Raw genomic sequence first — 22,485 nt, forward strand, 5'->3', positions numbered from 1 at the left:
CCTCAGTTTTTTGTACTTTCTCTCCATTTATAAAATAGTCAGCTCTTTCATTTCTTTTACCAACGTGCATGACCATACTCTCCCCTACACTGTTCCATCTGCCATTTCTTTGCCCATTCTCCTAATCTCGCTAGGTCCTTCTGTAGCCTCACTTCTTCCTCAAATCTACCTGCCCCTCCACCTATCTTCATACCATCTGCAAACTTTGCAACAAAGCCATCAATTCCATCATCCAAATCATTAACATATAACATAAAAAGAATCAGTCCCAACACAGTCCCCTGTGGAACATCACGAGTCACCAGCAACCAACTAGTAAAAGCTCCCTTTATTCCCACTCTTTACCTCCTGCCAGTCAGCCACTGCTTTAACCATGCCAGAATCATCCCTGTAATACCATGTTTGTAGCTTGTTAAGCAGCCTCATGTGTGGCACCTTATCAAAGGCCTTCTGAAAATCCAAGTACACAACATCAACCAATTCTCCTTTGTCTATCCTGCTTATTATTTCTTCAAATTCCAACAATTTGTCTGGCAAAAAGTTCCCTTGAGAAAACCATGCTGACTATGGCCTATTTTATCACGTGCCTCCAAGTATCCCGAAACCATGTCCTTAACAATCGACTCCAACATCCTCCCAAACACTGAGATCAGACTAACTGGCTTATAATGTCCTTTCCTCTGCCTCTCTCCTTTTTTGAAGAGTAGAGTGACATTTGCAATTTTCCAGTCTTCAGGAAGCATTCCAGAATCTAGTAATTCTTCGAAGATCATTACTAATGCCTCCCCAACCTCTTCAGCCACCTCTTTCAGAACCCTGGGGTTTACACCATCTGGTCCAGGTGACTTATGTACCTTCAGACCTTTGAGTTTCCCAAGAACCTTCTCCCTACTAATGGTAACTTCACATACTTCATGTCCTCTGACACCTGGAACTTTCAACATACTACTACTGTCTTCCACAGTGAAGACTGGTGCAAGATACTTATTTAGTTCATCCACCATTTCCTTGTTCCCCATTTATTACCTCTCCAGCATCATTTTCCAGTGATCTAATGTTCTCTACCAACCCTCTTTTACACTTTATGTATCTGAAGAAACATTTGGTATCCTCTTTGATATTATTGGCTACCTTACTTTTGTATTCCACCTTTACCTCCTTAATTACTTTTTAATTGCCTTCTGTTGGTATTTGACAGCTTTCCAATACACTAATTTCTCACTAAGTTTTGCTCTAGTATATGCCCTGTCTTTGACTTCTCCTGTTAGCCACAGTTGTATCATCTTGTTTTCATCAGAAAACTGTCACATTGCGACCGGCTCCCAGACCACATCCACAGCTCTTTCCTGTCCCTTTCTGGCCACAACATAAAAACTATGAAGCACTTTGATTTACGATGCACAGTGAAAGAAATTAGGAATTATTAATTCAAAGCAGTGACAAATAATTGCAAAAATTATTCAAATCTATTTAAGGCTCCAAATAAAATTATTTCTTTACTTAATTACAGGAGAAACAATTTTCAAAGTTAGAGCATATATTAGTAGTCCAACTATTCACTACTTCATTGCTTTTTCACTTTTCAATGAGATAGATGGGTTTGGTGCAGTGATAGCAGCTTCTCAACAACAGGTTGAATGTTACTCAGATCTCCACAATCAGTCTGCTTCATTGCTTTGAAAGAAGTCGGGCAACTGTACTGAAACTGTGCTCCACTAAATCTGATGTTGGAAAGGCAATAAAGAACATTTTGACCTTTCCCCCCCACAGTACAGGATAGTTTTCAGAGATTTCTTTCTGCAATTAAAATTCTTGATATGATTTTTTGAACATCGGCTTCAGCTCAAAATCATTTTGTAGTGAGATCAGTTCTTCCTCCATCAAGAATGGATTTACAGTATTAAGAATCTGGAATTTGGGTCAAGAAAATATCCTCAAATCCGACAAGCTCACCCAGGTGGGCACAGTATACTTGAACATTATCATCTGTTACTCTTTCTTTCTCTTCCAACTCAGAGGCTCTGAAATTTCAGAAAAGGTCATGACAGCCAATGTTGCACTTAAAATAGTGTTAATTTGGACAGAAAAGCAGAGATGACCGATTTTCAAACTATGTCCTTGCAATTGAAAATTGATTTCATTAAAATTTGCAAATAATTGTGATAAATAAGCAATGTCATGTCTAATATTCTTGAACTGATTAACTGAATGAAGCATTCGAGTCTTTAAAGAATTTTAGCAGAGTTTCAAAAACTGCATAAAAGCATCTCAGGCAGTTTCATTTGAGAGCTATCTGACTTCTGTGTGCAACAGCAAGCATTCAAACTCTTAAATTTCTCAATACAAAGCTTTCGAAAGAGTTGAGAATTAGAAGCATGGGACTGGACTTCATTTAATGATTATGCAGCCATTTTTTAAAGACAAAATGTTGTCTGTGAATCACACAGTGTTAGGTGCTGCTTTCTTCAAGGAAATAATAATGGTGGTGTCCTGTCATTGATGGTGCCCCATCTGTTGCACAAGCAAGATGGCAGGATGGCCTTCTTTTTGAGAACTTCCTCAACAATCTGAAATACTGATACCCCTTTCCTATTGTTTTCCAGTTCCCTTGCGAATAACAACTCTTGAACCATGCTTTCATTTTTATAAAGCAAAGATAACCAAGAAGCAAAGGTTTGTTGCCTGGCAAAATTGACTCATCCAGCTGCAGAGCAAATTCTGATATCCTAAGTACAAAGTATATTGCACAATGTGTCTTCTACATTCTCAGGCATTTCATCTATTCGAATTTGGACAGAGTTGTCATTGAGTGGAATCACTTGAACTACTTGTTCTGGTGACTTAAGCAAATCTGTACTCAGAATCTCCCTTCCTGCTGGCAGAATCGGTTCTCCAATTGTATGGGGCTTTCCAGACTTAGCAATGAAATGTTGCATGAAGCATGCAAACCATCATTGTTTCATTGTGAAGTGTTGGCAAACACACTTTGAAGAGCTTTCCATTTCTGTAAGTTTTCAAAAAGTGACTGAAAATAATCCAAGTTCTTGCTTGCTTTATCAGAGTGTATTCTCTTCAAGTGTTTAAGGAGCCCAGATGGTTTCATTGCCTCATTTGAAAGAACTTTTTTTTGTACAACAGGAATTTCATCACAGGTCTTTTGTCACTGCATGTTTAATGTATGGGAATCATACTAGCTAACGCTGTACTAAAGACCTGAATCCATGGGCCAGGCCTGTAGAGTGTGGTACAGGCACCCCAGCATATCTATGGACATGATCTTCCCTCCATTCAGAACATTTACAGCAACAACTGCAGAAAAAAGGCCTGGAAGATTATCAGGGACACCAGTCACCCCAACCATAAACTTTTTCAACTACTTCTGTCTGGTAAATGGTACTGCAGCATTAAAGTCAGGACCAACAGGCTATGGCACAGCTTCTTTCTACAAGCCATTAAACTTATAAATTCACATAACTGTACATTGCAATGGAGTCAAAACACAAAGATTTTTACTCTCTCACATTGTAGGACAGATGTAAGATTTAAATAAATTTAAATAACACCATGTCTTCAGTCCAGATTTCTCAAGATACACCAAATAGAAAAGTGTCACATTGCTTTTCAACAACTACAACACACTTCCAGCAAAGTCTAAGAGAACAGTAAGTAAGCAAGAGATGATGTGATTACCAGAACATTGTAATCAATTATGAGGCACTGAGAATCAAATGCTTATAAAAAGCAATTCATTTCTTAAATTAACCTCATAATCTCTCAGCTATCCCACTTGCTACTGAGCACCACATCACACCATCCCCTATCATACCACTCACTTTAGGATCCACTGATCTGCACTCACTCCTTAAATTTATACCTTCCCCAGATATCAGTTCTTCCCCCAGCAGTTTCTGTTTAAAACCTACTAATTGCTCTTGTTATCTAATTTGCTGGGTTAATGGTCCTATAATGACTTATTTTGAGTCTGTACTGATGCCAATGTCCAACAAATCAGAACACTTCTCCAACCAACTATTTTACTTATTTTTACTTTTTTTTGATCCTATACCAATTTTGACACTACCACAGTGGAAACTTAAACCTGTTTAAAACATAAGAACATAAAACACAGGTGCAGAATTGGACAATTCAGCCCATTGAGTCTGCTCTGTCACTTCATCATGGCTGATCCATTTCTCTCTTAACTCCATTCTCCTACCTCCTCCCCATAACTTTTCACACCATGGCTAATCAAGAACCTATTAACCTTAAATACACCCAATAACCTGTCCTCCAGAGCTGTCTGTGGCAATGAATTCCCCAGATTCAGCACCCTGTGGCTAAAGAAATTCCTCCTCATCTCCATTCTAAGGCTGTGGCTGTGGCCTCTGGTCCTAGACTTCCCCACCACAAGAAACATCTTATCCACATCCAGTCTATCTAGGCCTTTCAACATTCCATAGATTTTCATGAAACCCCCCTTCATTATTTTAATTTCCATTAAGTACAGGCCTACAGTGATAAATCACTCCTCATGTGATAACCTTTTCATTCTGGGAATCATTCTCGTGAACATCCTCTGAACCTTCTCCAACGTCAGCACATTCTTTCTTAAATAAGGGGCCCAAAGCTGCTCATAATACTCAAAGTGAGGCCTCACTGGTGCCTTATAAAGCCTTAGCATTATATTCTTGTGTTTATATTCTAATCCTCTTGAAATTAATACTAACATTGCATTTTGCCTTCCTCACCAGGAACTCAACCTGCAAGTTAACCTTTGGGGAATGCTGCATGAGGACTCCCATGTCCCTTTGCACCTCAGAGTTTTGAACTTTTCCTCATCTAGAAAATAGTCAAGCATGACCACACACTTCCTGGCACTGTGTTCTATCTGCCACTTCTTTGCCCATTCTCTAAATCTATCTAAATCCTCTGCAGCCTCCTTCCCTCCTTCACACTATCTGCCCCTCCACCAATCTTCATATCACCCACAAACTTGGCCACAAAGTCATTAATTCCATCATCCAAATCATTGACATACAATGTAAAAAGAACCATTCCCGACGCAGACCCCTGTGGAACACCTCTAGTCAATGGCAGCCAATCAGAAAAGAGCCAATCTCTTTATTCCAACTCTTTGCCTCCTGCCAATCAGTCAATGTTAAGCAGCTTCATGTGAGGCAATTTATCAAAAGCCTTTAGAAAATCCAAGTACACGACATCATCCAATTCTTCTTTGTTTATCCTGCTTCTTATTTCCTCAAAGAATTCCAGGAGATTTGTCAGGCAAGATTTCCCTTAGGTAAGCCATGCAGACTCTGGTGTTTGTTATCATGTGCCTTTTTTACCTTGAGACCCCATCCTAAACAATTGTCTCCAACATCTTCCTAGCTTTGCGGTCAGGCCAACTGGCCTATAATTTCCTTCCTTCTGCCTCCCTTCCTTCTTGAAGAGAGGAGTAACATCTGTAATTATCTACTCCGGAACCATGCCAAAACCTATGACTCTTGAAAGATCATTATTACTGCCTCCACATGGAGGTTCATGGGAACGATCCTGAGAATGACAGAGTTGCTGTATGGGGAGAGTTTGATGGCTGTGGGCCAGTACTCGAGGAAGGAGGAAGAAACTGGAGGTCCAAGAGTCAGTCCTCATTGGGCGATCAGAGGTGGAGAGGGACAGCAACTTTAAATTCCTTGTGATTATCATTTCAGGGGGCCTGTCCTAGGCTCAGCACAAAAGTGCAATTACGACGAAAGCAAGGCAGCACTTCTAATTCCTTCGAAGTTTGTGAAGATTCAACATGACATCTAAAACTTTGACGAACTTCTACAGATGTGCGGTGGGGAGTATATTGACTGGGTGCATCACAGCCTGGTATGGAAATACCAATGCCCTTGAAATCCTATAAAAGAATAATGGATACAGCCCAGTCCACCACGGGTAAAGCCCTCCCCAGCGTTGTGCACATCTACATGGAGCGTTGTTGCAGCAAAGCAGCGTCCATCACCAGGGACCCCCACCATCCTCTCATGCGCTCTCCTCATTGCGACCTTCAGGAAGACCTTACAACTCACACCACCAGTTCAGGAGCAGTTCTACATCTCAACCATCACACTCATTACACAGAAGGTTAACTACACTGGACTTCACTTATCCCATCACTGATTTGTTCCCACAACCTATGGCCACACATTTTAATTCCACCTTCCATTCCCATTCTGATATGTCTATCCATGGCCTCCTCTACTAGCAAGATGAAGCCACACTCAGGTTGGAGGAACAGTACCTTATATTCCGTCTGGGTAGCCTCCAACCTGATGGCACGAACATTGATTTCTCTAACTTCCGTTAATGCCCCCCTCTCCTTCTTACCCCATCCATTATTAATTTATTTATTATTCTTTCTTTCCCCCCTTTTTTCTTTTCTCTCTCTGTCCCTCTCACAATCACTCCTTGCCTGCTCTCCATCTCCCTCTGGTGCTCCCCTCCCCCTTTCTTTCTCCTTTGGCCTCCCATCTCATGATCCTCTTACTTCTCCAGCTGTGTATCCCTTTTGCAATCAACTTTTCACCTCTTATCTTCATCTGTCCCCTCCTGTCTTCTCCTATAATTTCACATCTCCCCCTCCCCTCCCACTTTCAAATCTCTTACTATCTCTTCTTTCAGTCAGTCCTGACGAAGGGTCTCGGCCCGAAACGTCGACTGTACTTCTTCCTATAGATGCTGCCTGGCCTGCTGCATTCCACCAGCATTTTGTGTGTGTGACTCACTTTCAAGGGCTCCTCATCTCATGTTCTCGATACTACCTGTTTATTTGTTTATTGTTATTATTTTTCCTTTTCCTTTTGTATTTGTGCAGTTTGTTGTCTTTTGCCTTCTTGAGCTGCTGTAGTCCCTGAGGTGTAAGTACACCCACAGTGCTGTTAGAGAGGGAAGTTTGGAAGGTCAAGGTAGAGTGGATATGGAGAGAATGTTTCTTATAGTGTGGGAGTCTAAGATCAGAGGGAATAGAGGTGAAGAAGAATTTCTTTAGACAGAGGGCAGTGAATCTGTGGAATTCATTGCAACAGACAATGAACTGACTGTAGGGGACAATTCATTGGATATGTTTAAAGCTGACGTTGAATTCCACAGATTAGTCAGTGTGTCAATGGTTATGGGGAGAAGGCAGGAAAAAGAGGTTGAGTGGGATAATAAATCAGCCTTGATGGAATAGAGGAGCAGATCGATAGGCTGAATGGCATAATTTTACTCCTTTGTCTCATGACTAAGAGTGCCAAAAGCCATGTTAAGAACATGGTCTTGCAGCTAGAGATGAACCTGAGTTGGGACCAGGCTGATGCAATGGCTTGTTCAGGAGCCTTCAGTTTGCATCAGTCTTCGCTATGGAAGACAGTAGCAGTTAAGCCAAAAGTTTGAGAGTGTCAGAGGTCAGAAGTGAGTGCAGTTGCTGTTACTAGGGAGAAGGTGACGGAGAAACAGAAAGCTCTGAAGGTAGATCAGTCATTTGGACCAGATAGAGGGAATTTCATGATTTTGACCCAGTGACAATGAAGGAATACGATATGCTTCCAAAACAGGGTGTTGAGTGATTTGGAGGGGGATTTCCAAGTGGTGCTGTTCCCAGGTAAGTATAGTTCTCGTCCTTTTAAATGGCAGTGGTCGTGGGTCTGGAATGTGCTGCCTTAGGAACCTTGGCCTGTTGTTGCAGTGCATCTTGTAGATAGTACACACTGCTGCAACTGTTTGTTGGTGGTGGGGGGATTGGATGCTTGTGGAAGGGGGTACCATTCAAGTGGGCTGCCTCGTACTGATGGTGTCAAGCCTCTCGAGTGTTGATGGAGCTGCACACATCCAGGCGAGTGGAGAGTATTCCATTACACTCCTGACCTGAGCCTTGCAGATGGTGGACAGGCTTTGGGGAGTCAGGAGGTGACTTACACACAGCAGGATTCCTAGAGTTTGACCACGGTGTTTATGTGGCTAGACCAGTTCACTTTCCTATCAGCAAGAAGGAGAGTCCTTATGAGTTGGTTCTTCCTGCAAGCAGCTTACCCTAATTGTATAATGCTCCCAGCTTCCTTGTCATGGGGGTCTTAGATGCGTGAGCTTCAGCCGACATTGACTCTGGGGCAACTAGGATCCTCATGGAGATCTCTCTGGCTCGAAGATGGAGAGTTCTGACTCAGCAATTGAGAAAGAATATTGACATCAAGGCTCTGAATGGCCGGCTTCCAGCAAGATCCATCTTTCCAAAGAACCTCTCTAACTTGTGCTGGAAGTGACCTTCAGGAACAGCTCTCCTTCTATCTGGTTGATTTGCCTGAACTGCCACTGGTGTTTGGCCTTCCCTGGTTAGCACAACACAACGCTAAAGGTGCTCCAGGGGTGGAGACCGGCATGCCTGTCCACCTGTCTGTCAGTGTATCCCCTCCTGTGCCAACAGCCAGTATGGACCTATCATTGCAGTTGAATATACTGACCTTTTTGAAGTCTCCAGTAAAAACAAGGCCACCTCCCTGCATCCACACCAGTCATGGACTGTGGCATTGATCTCTTACCTGGTACTCATCCTCCATGGAGCTGACTCTTTCTCCCTCTCATCCTGAAACAGTGGCCATGGAAGGGTATATCTAGAAGGCATTTGGCCTTCGCATTTATCTATCAACCTCACCAATAGGGATGGACTCCTTCCTTATGAGCAAGAATGAAGGCAAGCTCTGGCCCCTAAACAACACCACCGTGAGGAACTGCTACTCTCTTCACCTGCTTGTCTCTGTGTTCAAACACCTCCAGGAAGCGGTCATATTTTCCCAGACAGATCTGCACAGTGCTTACAACCTGGTTTGTATCCAAGAAGGGGACAAATGGAAGACAGGGTCATATATAGACTGTGCTTTCCATCCTCAATGTTCCACGTTTCCCAGCTCAAGCTACTGACGATCCCCCCGCTGGCTCCAGTCACCCATTTCCCCCTCCTCATCACTTGATGAATGGATCCCTGGACTGCTCTGTGAGGCCCCTCCTGGCATCTCACAGGATGCCGGACAGAATTTAGCACCTCATGGATTGGGAGGGGCATGGTCCTGAGGTATGTTCTCTGGCATGATGGCCATGACATCTTGAACAAGTCTCTCATCTGGGACTTCGATCACACATGGGTCTCAAATTCGGGTGTGATCCATCTTTTTTTGTACAGGTCATACCTTCCCAGAAGATCTCTCAATTATCCAGAAATCTGAAAACTTTCCCCCTGCACCAATTCCTCATCCACACATTCATCTGTCAAATCATCTGTTCTTATCCTAACCAGTGTGTGGCACAGGTAGCATGCCAGAGATTACCACCCCTGAGGTCCCACTCTTCAGCTTTCTACCTAACTCCCGAAAGTCTCTCTTCATGACCTCATCCCTTTTCCTACCTATGTCATTGGTGCCAATAAGTACGATGAGTTCCGACTGTTCACCATGCCCTTTTAGAATGCTGGGGATACAATCTGAGACTTCATGGGTGCAGAGGAAGCTATCCCCTGATTATATTGTCCTTGATTGCCAACAGACTCTATTTAACTCCGCCCCACTAGTTATACTGGTCATAACTCCTTTCCTTACATTTCATACACAGACAGTTTTTGCTCAAGCATACAATCTCACAGATATTTTAATCTGTGTCTCATTTTTTAAACATGTCCAATGCCTTTTACAAGCAGACTGAAAGTGCTTTTTCAGGAACTCAATCATAGATAATGTTAAATGCTGGATGCAGATACATCTCTGCTGGAGAGAAATTTAAACAGAACTAGGAATAAAGCAAAGCTTCTCAGAAATGTTTTGCAACTGCTTCAGCTCAGCTGTAATAAAGCAGTTCGAACACACCGAACACACTGCTAATCGTTTTTTTTTTCCTTACTTGTTTCTTCACTGAAGCAGGTTTTGTGAAACTTTCCTATGTAGAACTCCAGACCAATAATGGCAAACATCACGATTGCAAAGAACAGAAGAAGTCCAATCTGAAGAAGGGGGACCATCGCCTTCATTATCGATTTTAACACAACTTGCAGACCTGATTGAAGCAAAAAACAGGTTGAAGAGTTTCAGTTAAGCAAGGGTAATAAGGACACGGGAAAACATAGAAACATAGATAAAACCTACAGCACAATACAGGCCCTTCGGTCCACAAAGTTGTGTTGAATATGTCCCTACCTTAGAAATTACTAGGTTTACCTATAGTCTATTTTTCTAAGCTCTATGCACCTATCTAAAAGCCTCTTAAAAGACCTTATTGTATCAGCCTCCACCACCGTTGCCAGCAACCTATTCCACGCACTCACCACTCTCTGAGTAAAAAACTTACCCCTGACATCTCCTTTGTACCTACTCCCCAGCACCTTAAACCTGCAACCTCTTGTGGCAGCCATTTCAGCCCTGGGAAAAAGCCTCTGACTATCCACACGATCAATGCCTATCATCATCTTAAACAGCTCTATCAGGTCACCTCTCATCCTCCGTCGCTCCAAGGAGAAAAAGCTGAGTTCACTCAACCTATTCTCATAAGGCATGCTCCCCAATCCAGGCAATGTCTTTGTAAATCTCCTCTGCACCCTTTCTATGGCTTCCAGATCCTTCCTGTAGTGAGGCGACCAGAACTGAGCACGGTACTCCAAGTGGGGTCTGACCAGGGTCCTATATAGCTGCAACTTTACCTCTCAGCTTCTAAATTCAATTTCATGATTGATGAAGGCCAATACACTATACGCCTTCTTAACCACAGAGTCAACCTGCGCAGCTGCTTTGAGTATCCTATGGACTTGGAACCCAAGATCCCTCTGATCCTCCACACTGCCAAGAGTCTTACCATTAATACTATATTCTGCCATCATATTTGACCTACCAAAATGAACCACCTCACACTTATCTGGGTTGAACTCCATCTGCCACTTCTCAGCTCAGTTTTGCATCCTATCAATGTCCCACTGTAACCTCTGTCAGCCCTCCACACTATCCACAACACCTCCAACCTTTGTGTCATCAGCAAACTTAATAACCCATTCCTCCACTTCCACATCCTGGTCATCTATAAAAATCATGAAGACTATGAATCTAATGTGGACAAGGCTGAAATATAGTTCAGATATGACTTGACTGAACAGCATAACAGGTTTAAAGGCAGATTAGACAACCTATGTTCCCATTATACTAAATTAAATGTTGTTTATTATTTCATCAGTTCAAATTACATTCAACCTATTTATATTTATTTCATTCAACGCTACATGTAAAAATTGTACTTACCAGATACAATTGTATGGAAATGATGGCGTTTATGAAATGTTCAGGAAATTATTTTATTAAATTTTTTTTGCCTGGAGCAAAGATACATGAAATGCAAAAAACAGAGTCGATTTGAAAAATCTTAATTGCCATCTTTCCAGCAAAAAAAGGTAAAAATCCCATTTGCAATAGAGCATAAATTGTGCTGAAGTTTTGTACAATGTACTTCAGGTAACCACGAGTACCAATTTTGTTGATTAAAGCAAAAAATTCAACTTTTTAAAAATGAGTAAAAAAAACATGAAATAAAAAATGTTGTCAAAATTTTGCTTTAATTTGTCTAAATGGCTTTCTTAGTTTTTACACTCTATTGATTTTATTATTTTCGGCTTCTTCTCTTAAATATAGCATTCCCCTCAACCTTATGCTGTTAAAATTTTATGTTCTTCATTGAGGAACAAATTACGTGCTCACAGGGAATTCATTCTTGCCTGAACATTCTCCTTGAGATGCAAAAAATCCAACTTAGCATCACCTTAATAGGTAAAAGGGTCAGCTTATTGGCAATAACGAGTTCATGCACCAACTGAAGATGGCATTAACCTACCAAACACTAGATTCATTGCACATTTGAGTTCAGAAATAAAGAATTGCTGCACCTGTAAAAAACAGATGAAGCAATCATTTGACCTTATTGCACTTCTTTGTGTATCACCAAATGCTTCAAATTAATTAAATTACTGCATTCATAAAAACTGAGCTCTTGCTTTAATTTCTAGTTTCTTATGTTTCAAAAATAGTCCCAGGCTCTTAATATAATTTGAACATTCTCCAATGCAGCTATCATGTTAGGGGGCAGAGCTAAGATGTCACCAGAGGCCCGCTTCTTCAAGTTCATCTGCAAAGCAGCTTCACTTCTTCCCTTTAATGTCTCTTTTTTTTCCTTTTCAAGGTGGATGTGGTCCTGTTGGAGTCTGTGATCTACAGCTGCACTCAAACTGTGGTTCTTCACGGTGATGGTTTACACTCCGGGAACTCACCGACTAGCCGTTTTCGATATACCCAGGATGAGGCCTGGGAAACACTTGCCTTCAGGGTGTGGCTCTGCGGGTGAACCAATTCCATGCCGTTGTCGCTGACTGAGGCATTGCAAGAGAAGGAATGCAACATTGCGACAGTGGATGCGGCTGTCAGAGACCCCTGTACTCGGGCGATCGCGCTCTCTGTCTCTCTCTTTCCCTTGAGGGTGGGGGAGAGTTTGCCGCTGATTCTTGAGTCAGAGGGCACTGCTTTGGAGCGTAGAAGGTTGGGGGGGGGACTTGATAAAGGTATTTAAAATTAGGAGGGGGATAGATCGAGTTGACATGGATAGGCTTTTTCCATTGAGAGTAGGGGAGATTCAAACAAGAGGACATGAGTTGAGAGTTAGGGGGCAGAAGTTTAGGGGTAACACGAGGGGGAAATTTCTTTACTCAGAGAGTGGTAACTGTGTGGAACGAGCTTCCAGTACAACTGGTAGAGGCAGGTTCGGTATTGCCATTTAAAGTAAAATTAGATAGGTATATGGACAGGAAAGGAATGGAGGGTTATGGGCTGAGTGCGGGTCGGTGGGATTAGGTGAGAGTAGCATTCGGCAGGGACAAGAAGGGCCGAGATGGCCTGTTTCCGTGCTGTAATTGTTATATGGTTATGATAAAAGGAATGCGGAAAACTGTAACATCATAATCAGCAAACAGACTTGCTTTGTAGGTCTCCCCTTTCACTGTAAAGGAGTGACACCTCTCTGTCCCTTGTTAGGGAGCAAGAGAGCCTATGGCATTTCAAATTGTTGGGTTGATGATTTCCTGCCACTTGAGAGTGAGAGGCGGGGGGTGTGGTTTGGGGGTTCTAAAGTTTTACTGACATTCATTCTTTGGGGTTCTCTTCTGTTTTAGTGGATGTCTGCGAAGAACAAGAATTTCAGGTTGTATACTGTATACATCCTCTGATATTAAGCAAGGCTTTGGGCCTACTCCAGGCTGCTCCAGGGTTCAGATCTAAGGACTCAATTTTGGTTTGGAATGCTGTTGTTCGCTTCAATTGTTTACATGATTTTAATTCTTTTTTTCTCTTTCTCGATGCGAGTGTTGGTCCTTTATTTTTATATTTTTTTCTTTAATTGGTTTCTTTTGAGTTTCTTGTTTTATGGCTACCTGTGAGCAAGCGCATCTCAGGGCTGTGTAATTTATACATAAATGTACTTGAATCTTGAATATTAAATGGAGCCCTTGAACTACTGAACCAGGATGGGACTGATCCAAGTATTTGAAATAAGCCTATTCATTCAGACTAGACTGGCTTTGATCACATTTAACTGCAGAGTGTCTAATTAATCAAAGCATTATGACTGATTATTTAGGATTAACAATGTGTCTTTGAACTGGGGAGACTGGAATCAAGCATGGAAGGTGCTGACAACTCCTGCAGTGAAACATATTGCCTGGATGAGTTCAGCCTGCTTGTTATAAAATGAAGATTAAATGTCACTAACTGATTGAGAGATCTCTGTTTCTATAAAGCCTGATCAATTGAATCATGTTAGAAATGATCCCTTGTGGTGCTGACAGCTGTAAGTGCTGTCTGATCTTTTTTTGACAGAATGAATGGTCACAGGTCTTAGCACCAGCTGCAAATTCATTCCAACACCTTTCCAGTTCCAGTCATCAGCAATTACCACATGCCTTCCCATTCTTTGCACTAAGTCTAAGTCATTACCTTACCAATATATATTACTTTGCCAATTAGGATTGTATACATGTTATTTAATAAAAGCAACTAGCATCTAGAGGCTGGGTCTAACTCAACAGAAACCAGGTGAGATTGAGTTATAGAGCCATAAAGCATAGAAACAGGCCTTTCAGCCCACGTACCCATGCCAATCATCAGGTACCCATCCGCACTAATCCCATTTACCAGCAGCTGGCCTGCAGCCTGCAATAAGTCCACCAATATACCCACCCTGCATGACTCCATCTGCCCATCAGCCCTCCCCCCGCCATCTGGTTCCACCTATCAGATCCAACTTCAACTCCCTCTGCTCCAAGGAAACTGGGAATTAGTATCAATCCCCATGGAGCACCTTTCTATCATCCAGGTGTCTATCTAAGAGCTTCTCAAATATCCTGAATGTATCTGCCTCTACAATCACCCCCGGCAGGACTTCCTACGCAGTCACACCTCTGACACCTGCCATATTTAAGTTTGCTGACAACACCACTGTCTTGGCTGAATCATAGGTGGTGACGAATCAACGTATAGGAGACATATAAGTCTGGCTGAGTGCTATCACAACAACCTCTCACTCAATGTCAGCAGGATCAAGGAGGAAGCAACCGGGGTTCCATGAGCCAGTCCTCATAGGGTATATTGAGTTGGAGAGGGTCAGCAACTTTAAATTCCTCAGTGTTATCATTTCAGAAGACCTGTCATAACCCAGCACATATATGCCATTACAACAAAAGCCCAGCAGCACCTCTACCTCTTTAGAAGATTCAGCATGACACCAAAAACTTTGACAAACTTCCATAGATGTGTTGCAGAGGGTGTATTGACTGATTGCATCACAGCCTGGTATGGTAACACCAATGCTCATGAATGAAAAATCCTAAAAAAAGTAGTGGATACAGCCCAGTCCATCATGGGTAAAGCCCTCCCAACCATTGAGCACATTTACAGAGAGCACTGTTGCATGAAAGTGTCACCCATCATCAAGAACCTCCACCATCCAGGCCATGCTCTCTTCTCACTGCTGCCATCAGGAAGGAGGTACAGGAGCCTCAGGACCCACACCACCAGGTTCAGGAACAGTTATTACACCTCAACCATCAGGCTCCTGAAACAATGGGGATAACTTGACTTAACTTCACTTGCCCCTTCACTGAACTGTTCACAACATATGAACTCACTTTCAAGGACTCTTCACCTCATGTTCTTGACATTTATTGCTTATTTATTTATTTATTTATTTATTGTTATTACTGATTTTTTACTTTTGGACATTAGTTGCCTGTCCATCCTGTTGGGTGTGCGGTCCTTCATTGATTCTATTCTAGCTCCTGGATTTACCGAATAAACAATAAGAAAATAAATCTCAGGGTTATATATGGTGAAAATAATGTACTTTGATAATAAATCTACTTTGAACTTTGAGCTCTCCTTTAAGTTCCTCCAATCACCTTAAAATTCTTAAGTCATAGAACTCTACAGGACAGAAGAAGAACTTCGGACAATCTAGTCAATGCTGAACTGTTATTTGGCCTAGTCCCATTGACCTGCACCTGGACCATAGCTCTCCATACTGCTCCCATCCACATACTCATGCAAATTTCTCTTAAGTGATAATGTCATGATGTCATGATAATCATTGGGGATTTTAACATGAAAGTGGATTGGGAAAACCAGGCCAGTATCGGACCGCAAGAGAAAGAACTTGTAGAATGTCTAAGGGATGGCTTTTTAGAACAGCTTGTTGTTGATCCCACTAGGGGATCGGCTGTGCTGGATTGGCTGCTGTGCAATGATCCGGACGTGACAAGAGAGCTTAGGGTTAATGAACCCTTGGGGATCAGTGATCACAATATGATCAAGCTCACTTTGAAATTTGAGAAGAAGAAACTAAATTCCAATGTGTCTATATTTCATTGGAATGAAGGAAATTACAATGGCATGAGAGGGGAACTGGCCAAGGTTGACTGGAAAGGGACACTAGCAGGAAGGACAGCAGAGCACCAATGGCTGGAGTCTCTGCGAAAAATGAGGGAAGTGCAAGACAGATATATTCCAAATAAGAAGAAATTTTCAAATGGAAGAAAGACACTATCATGGCTGACAAGTTAAGTCAGAGCTAAAGTAAAAGCAAAAGAGAGGGCATGCAAGGAAGCCAAAATTAGTGGGAAAATAGCGAATTGGGAAGCTTTCAAAAACTTGCAGAAGGAAACTAAGAAGGTCATTAGAAATGAAAAGATGAATTATAAAAGGAAGCTTGTGACTAATATCAAAGAAGATACTAAAATCTTTTTTAATTATATAAAAGGTAAAAAGGGGTGAGGGCAGATATATGACCAATAGAAAATGATGCTGGAGATATTGTAATAAGAGACAGAGATGGCAGAAGAACTGAATAGGTATCTTGCATCAGTCTTCACAGTGGAAGACATTTGCAGTATACTGGACATTCAAAATTGTCAAGGAAGTGAAGTATGTGCAGTGAAAATTACGACTGAGAAGGTGCTCAGGAAGCTTAATGGGTGGATAAATCTCCTGGACCTGACGGAATGTACTCTCGGGTTCAGAAGGAAGTAGTTGGAACAATTGCAAAAGCATTAGCAATGATCTTTCAAGAATCGGTAGATTCTTGCATTGTACCAGATGACTATTTAAGAAGAGTAGGAGGCAGCAGAAAGGAAACTATAGACCTGTTAGCCTGACATCGGTGGTTGGGAAGTTGTTGGAATCGATTGTTAGGGATGAGATTACAGAATATGTGGAGGCACATGACAAGATAGGTCAAAGCCAGCATGGTTTCCTGAAAGGAAAATCCTGCCTGACTAACAAGCAAGGTAGACAAAGGAGATACAGTAGATGTGGTGTACTTGAATTTTCAGAAGGTCTTTGACAAGGTACCGTAGATGAGGTTGTTTAGCAAAATAAGAGCCCAAGGAACTACAGGGGAGTTACTAGCATGGGTGGAGCACTGGCTGGTCAGCAGAAAACAGAGAGTGGGAATAAAGGAATCTTATTCTGACTGGCTGCTGGTTACCAGTGGAGTTCCACAGGGGTCAGTGTTGGGACCGCTGCTTTTCACGATGTATGGCAATGATTTGGACGATGGGGTTAATGGATTTGTAGCTAAATTTGCCATGATATAAAGATAGGTGGAGGAGTGGGTAGTGTTGAGGAAACAGAGAGACTTAGATAGTTTATGGGAACGGGCAAAGAAGTGACAAATGAAATACAATGTTGGAAAGTGTATGGTCATGCACTTTGGTGGAAGAAATAAACAGGCAGACTATTATTTAGATGGGGAAAGAATATAAAATGCAGAGATGCAAAGGGACTTGGGAGTCCTTGTGCAAGATACCCTAAAGGTTAACCTCCAGGTTGAATCGGTGGTGAAGAAAGTGAATGCAATGTTGGCATTCATTTCTAGAGGTATAGAATATACGAGCAGGGATGTGATGTTGAGGCTCTATAAGGCACTCGTGAGACCACACTTGGAGTACTGTGTGCAGTTTTGGGATCCTTATTTTAGAAATGATATACTGAGGGTTCAGAGAAGATTCATGTGAATGATTCCAGGAATGAAGAACATCTGACAGCTCTTGGGCTGTATTCCCTGGAGTTCAGGAGAATGGGGGGGGGGGGGTCTCATAGAAACATTCTGAATGTTTCTATGAGACCCCCTGAACACCGACCCATGTGGAACTCCACTGGTAACCGACAGCCAACCAGAATAGGATCCCTTTATTCCCACTCTCTGTTTTCTGCCAACCAGCCAATGGTCCACTGATGCTAGTAACTCCCCTGTAATTCCATGGGCTCTTATTTTGCTAAGCAACCTCAAATTGCCGTAGGTTAGTCAGGCATGCTGCCTTTGGCCTACCTTGTCATGTTTAAACTAGAATTGTTGGGTGGTGGGAACCGAACTGAAGAGACTGGGAAGAGGAGGTTGGCTCACAAATAGAGAAAGCTTGTTGACCGTGCAAGAGGGAGGATAGGAAGGTGATAGAGAAGGGACGTGCTCAGACCGAAGGTTTGAGATGCGTCTATTTTAACTCAAGGAGTGTTGTGAACAAAGCAGATGAGCTTAGAGCATGGATCAGTACTTGGAGATATGATGTGGTGGCCATTACAGAGACTTGGATGGCTCAGGGGCAGGAATGGTTACTTCAAGTGCCGGGTTTTAGATGTTTCAGAAAGGACAGGGAGGGAGGCAAAAGAGGTGGGGGAGTAGCACTGTTGATCAGAGATAGTGTCATGGCTGCAGAAAAGGTGGACCCCATGGAGGGATTGTCTATGGAGTCTCTGTGGTTAGATTAGATATGGCAAAGTTATTTCCCGTGGTAGGGGAAGATAGAACAAGAGGGCACGACTTTAGGATTGAAGGACGGCCATTTGGAACAGAGATGCAGAGAAATTACTTTAGTCAGAGGGTGGTAAATCTGTGGAATTTGTTGCCACAAGCAGCTGTATAGGCCAAGTCACTGGGTGCATTTAAGGCAGAGAAAGATAGGTTCTTGATTAGTCAGGGTATCAGAGGGTATGGGGTGCAAGCAGGGGAGTGGGGATGACTGGAAGAATTGGATCAGCCCATGACTGAATGACGGAGGAGATTTGATGGGCCAAATGGCCTACTTCTGCTCCTATGTCTTATGGTTTTATGGTCTTAAATGTTGAAATTGAACCTGCATCCATCTCTTCTGCTGATAGCTCATTCCACACTCTCATCATCCTTTGAGTGAGAAATATTCCCCTCTAACATTTCTCCTTTCACAATTAACACTTGACCTCCAGATCTAGTTTTATCCAACCTCAGTGGAAAAAGCCTCCTTGCATTTACCCTATTTACACTCAAAAACTTCTACAGATATACTGTGGAGAGCATTCTGACAGGCTGCATCACCATCTGGTATGGGAGGTGGTGGCTACTGCACAGGGTCAAAGTAAGTTGCAGAAAATTGTGAAACTAGTCAGCTCCAACATGGATACTAAGCTCTGTAGTATCCAAGACATCTTCAAGTAGCACTGCCTCAGGAAGGCGACGTCCATTATTAAGAACCCCCACCACCCAGAACATGCTGCTTCTCACTGTTACCATCAGGAAGGAGGTACAGAAGCCTGAAGGCACACACTCAGCGATTCAGGAGCAGCTTTCTCCCCTCTGCCATCCGATTTCTAAATGGGCATTGAACCCAAGAACACTACCTCAATATATTATCTTAATTTCTGTTTTTGCACCATTTATTTTAACTTAACTATGCAAGATACATATATATAATTATTGAAATTCAGTTTTTTTATATTTATCATGTATTGCATTGTCCTGCTGCCTCAAAGTTAACAAATTTCATGACATATGATTATGATATTAAACCTGATTCTGATTCTACAGTTGTGGTTAACTCTATGAAATCTCCCCTCGTTCTCCTACACACCTGGGAAAAAAGTCCTAACCTATTCAACCATTCCCTATAATTCATGTCCTTATGTCCCATCAGCAATTTTCTTGGCACTCTTTTCTGTAATTGGTGACCAGAAAAGGACACAATACTCAAAATTAGGCCTCACCAACATCTTATACAACTTCAACATAACATCACTACTTCTGTATCCAATACTTTGATTTCGGAAGGTCAATGTATAAAAAGCTTTCTTTATCTACCAATGACACCACTTACAAAGAATTTTTATATGCATCTGTATTCCCATATCCCTCCGTACTACCATATTCAATACCGTATGGATTATGATCGGAGATTAAGGGAGCTAGGGCTTTACTCTTTGGAGAGAAGAAGGATGAGAGGAGACATGATAGAGGTGTACAAGATATTAAGAGGAATAGACAGAGTGGACAGCCAGTGCCTCTTCCCCAGGGCTCCACTGCTCAGTACAAGAGGACATGGCTTTAAGTTAAGGGGAGGGAAGTTCAAGGGGGATATTAGAGGAAGGTTTTTTACTCAGAGAGTGGTTGGTGCGTGGAATGCACTGCCCGAGTCAGTGCTGGAGGCAAATACACTAGTGAAGCTTAAGAGACTACTAGACAGGTAATGGAGGAATTTAAGGTGAGGGGTTATATGGGAGGCAGTGTTTGAGGGTTGGCACAACATTGTGGGCCGAAGGACCGGTAATGTGCTGTACTATTCTATGTTCAATGTTCTATATTCCTCAGTGCCCTACTGCTCATCGTGTAAGTACTACACTGGTTTGTCCACCCAAAGTACAACCCCTCATACTTGTCTGCATTAAATTTCATCTGTAATTTTTCAGCCCATTTTTCCAGATCACGCTGCAAGCTTTGATAGCCTTCCTCGCTGTCCACTACACCCCCAAACTTGATGTCATCTGCAAATCTGCTAATCCACTTTACCACATTATTATTCCGATCGTCGATATTCATGACAAACAACGACGGACTCAGCACTGATCCCTGCGGCACACCACTAATCACAGGTCTCCAATCAGAGAGGCAACCATCTACTAACATTTTGGCGTCTCCCACAAAGCCAATGTCTAATCCAATTGACTACCTTATTAAGCAATTTAACCTGCTTGACCAATCTCACATGTGGGACCTTGTCAAAGGCCCACATTGACACATTCCCCTCAATAACAAGTATGACACTTGGATGGTGTTCGGGGGTTTGACCTACCACGGGAAAGCCGGCAGCCAGATTTCTGGCACTGAGTCTGGCTCTATGGGTCATATAGGAAAGGGCGGGGAGAAGAGTAATACAGTGGTGACAGGCTAAAAGGGAGGGTGTACAGCCAGGAGTCATGGTGCATGTTGGTACCAATGGCGTAGATACCAAAAGGGATGAGGTCCTGAGGAAAGAGTTTAGGGATTTATGTAGGAAGCTGGAAAGCAGGAATCTCTGGATTACTGCTTGTGCCATGCATCAGTGAGGGCAAGAATAGCGTGAGTTGGCAGAAGAATGTGTGGCTGAGGAATTGATGCACAGGGCAGGACTTCAGATTTCTGGATCATCGGAATCTCTTCTGGGGAAGGTGTGGCCTGTACAAAGAAGATGGGTTACACTTGAACTTGAACGGGATCAAGATCCTTGCAGGCAGATTTGCTCCAGCTGTTAGGGAGAGATCGACAGTGATCAGACAGAGGATGGGGCAGTCGGTATTCATGTGTGGGATTTTGTGAACAAACGTGCGAGAGTCATTCAACGTGCTTAGCAAAAGCAGCAGCCCATTTACTCCATTACAAACAAACTAAGAGCAGTTGCCTTATATAGATGATATTACATCAGACACCATCTCTTAAAGTGAAAGCAGCAACTCAGTGCTGGTGTTTGTGAATTATGTATTTAAGGGGTTTCTTCTTTTATGTTACTGCTAAGGCTAATAAAATGGCTTCTTTGTTATGTTAAAAATAAAAGTACTTCTTTGTTATGGTAACTGCTGAGAAAGTGCTTTTCTCTCGCAGCTGGTTTGGGTTATAATTACTGATATCGAGAATTGTATTCACTTCTTAACCAATTGGGATAGCTGTTATTCTTTCTTGTGGGTCCGTAAGCTATTGTTTCGCGGGCTTTGGGGAGAAGGCGCGATGGGGATAGAGAGGAGGCATGATGTTATAAGCTGGGCGATGGAACGGACACCGAGCAGGGGTTCCGAGGCCCAGGGTCTTCGGTGAGGAGAGGAGACAAGGACAGATCGGTGTGGAGCGTCTGGTCGGCCACCGTTGTTGGTCCCAGGTCGAGGAGGTCTGAGGGGATCGAATGATGGCAAGAAGACTTCGTTAACTGAGCTCCAACAGTTGTGCACGAAGTGGCTGAACTTTGATAAGTTTGGCGCCTTTTACTTTTCCTTTTATATTTTATCTCTATTAGGTACATAGTTCCAGTAAGATCTACAAAGTGAGATCATTTAATCACTTAGGGTGTACTGTCTGTTATTTGGCGTAGTGGGGACATCACACAGCGGTTACACAAACTGATTACCCAGTTTGGCGGGGCCAAAGGCTGCTCCCTCTAGATGGAAGCGAGCTGAACGAGCCTGAGGCTTACCAGGGGGGCTACTTGTAGAACAGTTTCTACTATGAATAATATATAGAAAATGATATACCTCTATATAAAAACCAGGAAAACCAAGGAATTCATTCTGGCCTTCAGGAAGGAGAAATCAGGAGAACACCCACCATTCATCATTGAGGGGTTAGTGGTGGAAAAGGTGAGTAGATTCAAGTTCTTTGGTGTCACCGTCTCAGAGGATATCGCAATGATACAGCACAAAGAAGCCACAGCAGAGGCTGAACCTCATTAGGACTTTGAGGAGACATAGTGAGGGCAGAGTGGCAGCATAGTGGTTAGCAGAATCAGCGACCCCAGGTCCAATTCCCACTCCTGTTTACGGGACTATGGGGAGAGGGTGCCTGGTTGAGACGTGGCACAGGAGAGAAACTCCTGTGTCCCCAAACTTGACACCAGACAACTGCAGGCCCATGACT

General features: G+C 42.6%; 1 protein-coding gene across 1 annotated transcript in view; it reads right to left on the reverse strand.

Moving 5' to 3' along the window:
- LOC132407260 (probable voltage-dependent N-type calcium channel subunit alpha-1B) overlaps window positions 1-22,485 on the reverse strand; it is a 547,279-nt gene that overhangs the window by 516,038 nt on the left and 8,756 nt on the right. Inside the window, exon 3 of the mRNA XM_059993521.1 lies at window positions 9,910-10,062. Within this exon, the coding sequence (XP_059849504.1) occupies window positions 9,910-10,062 (153 nt within the window). The remainder of the gene's footprint in view (window positions 1-9,909; window positions 10,063-22,485) is intronic.

The sequence above is a fragment of the Hypanus sabinus genome, chromosome 18 (genome assembly GCF_030144855.1).
Source record: "Hypanus sabinus isolate sHypSab1 chromosome 18, sHypSab1.hap1, whole genome shotgun sequence".
Lineage (NCBI taxonomy): Eukaryota > Metazoa > Chordata > Chondrichthyes > Myliobatiformes > Dasyatidae > Hypanus > Hypanus sabinus.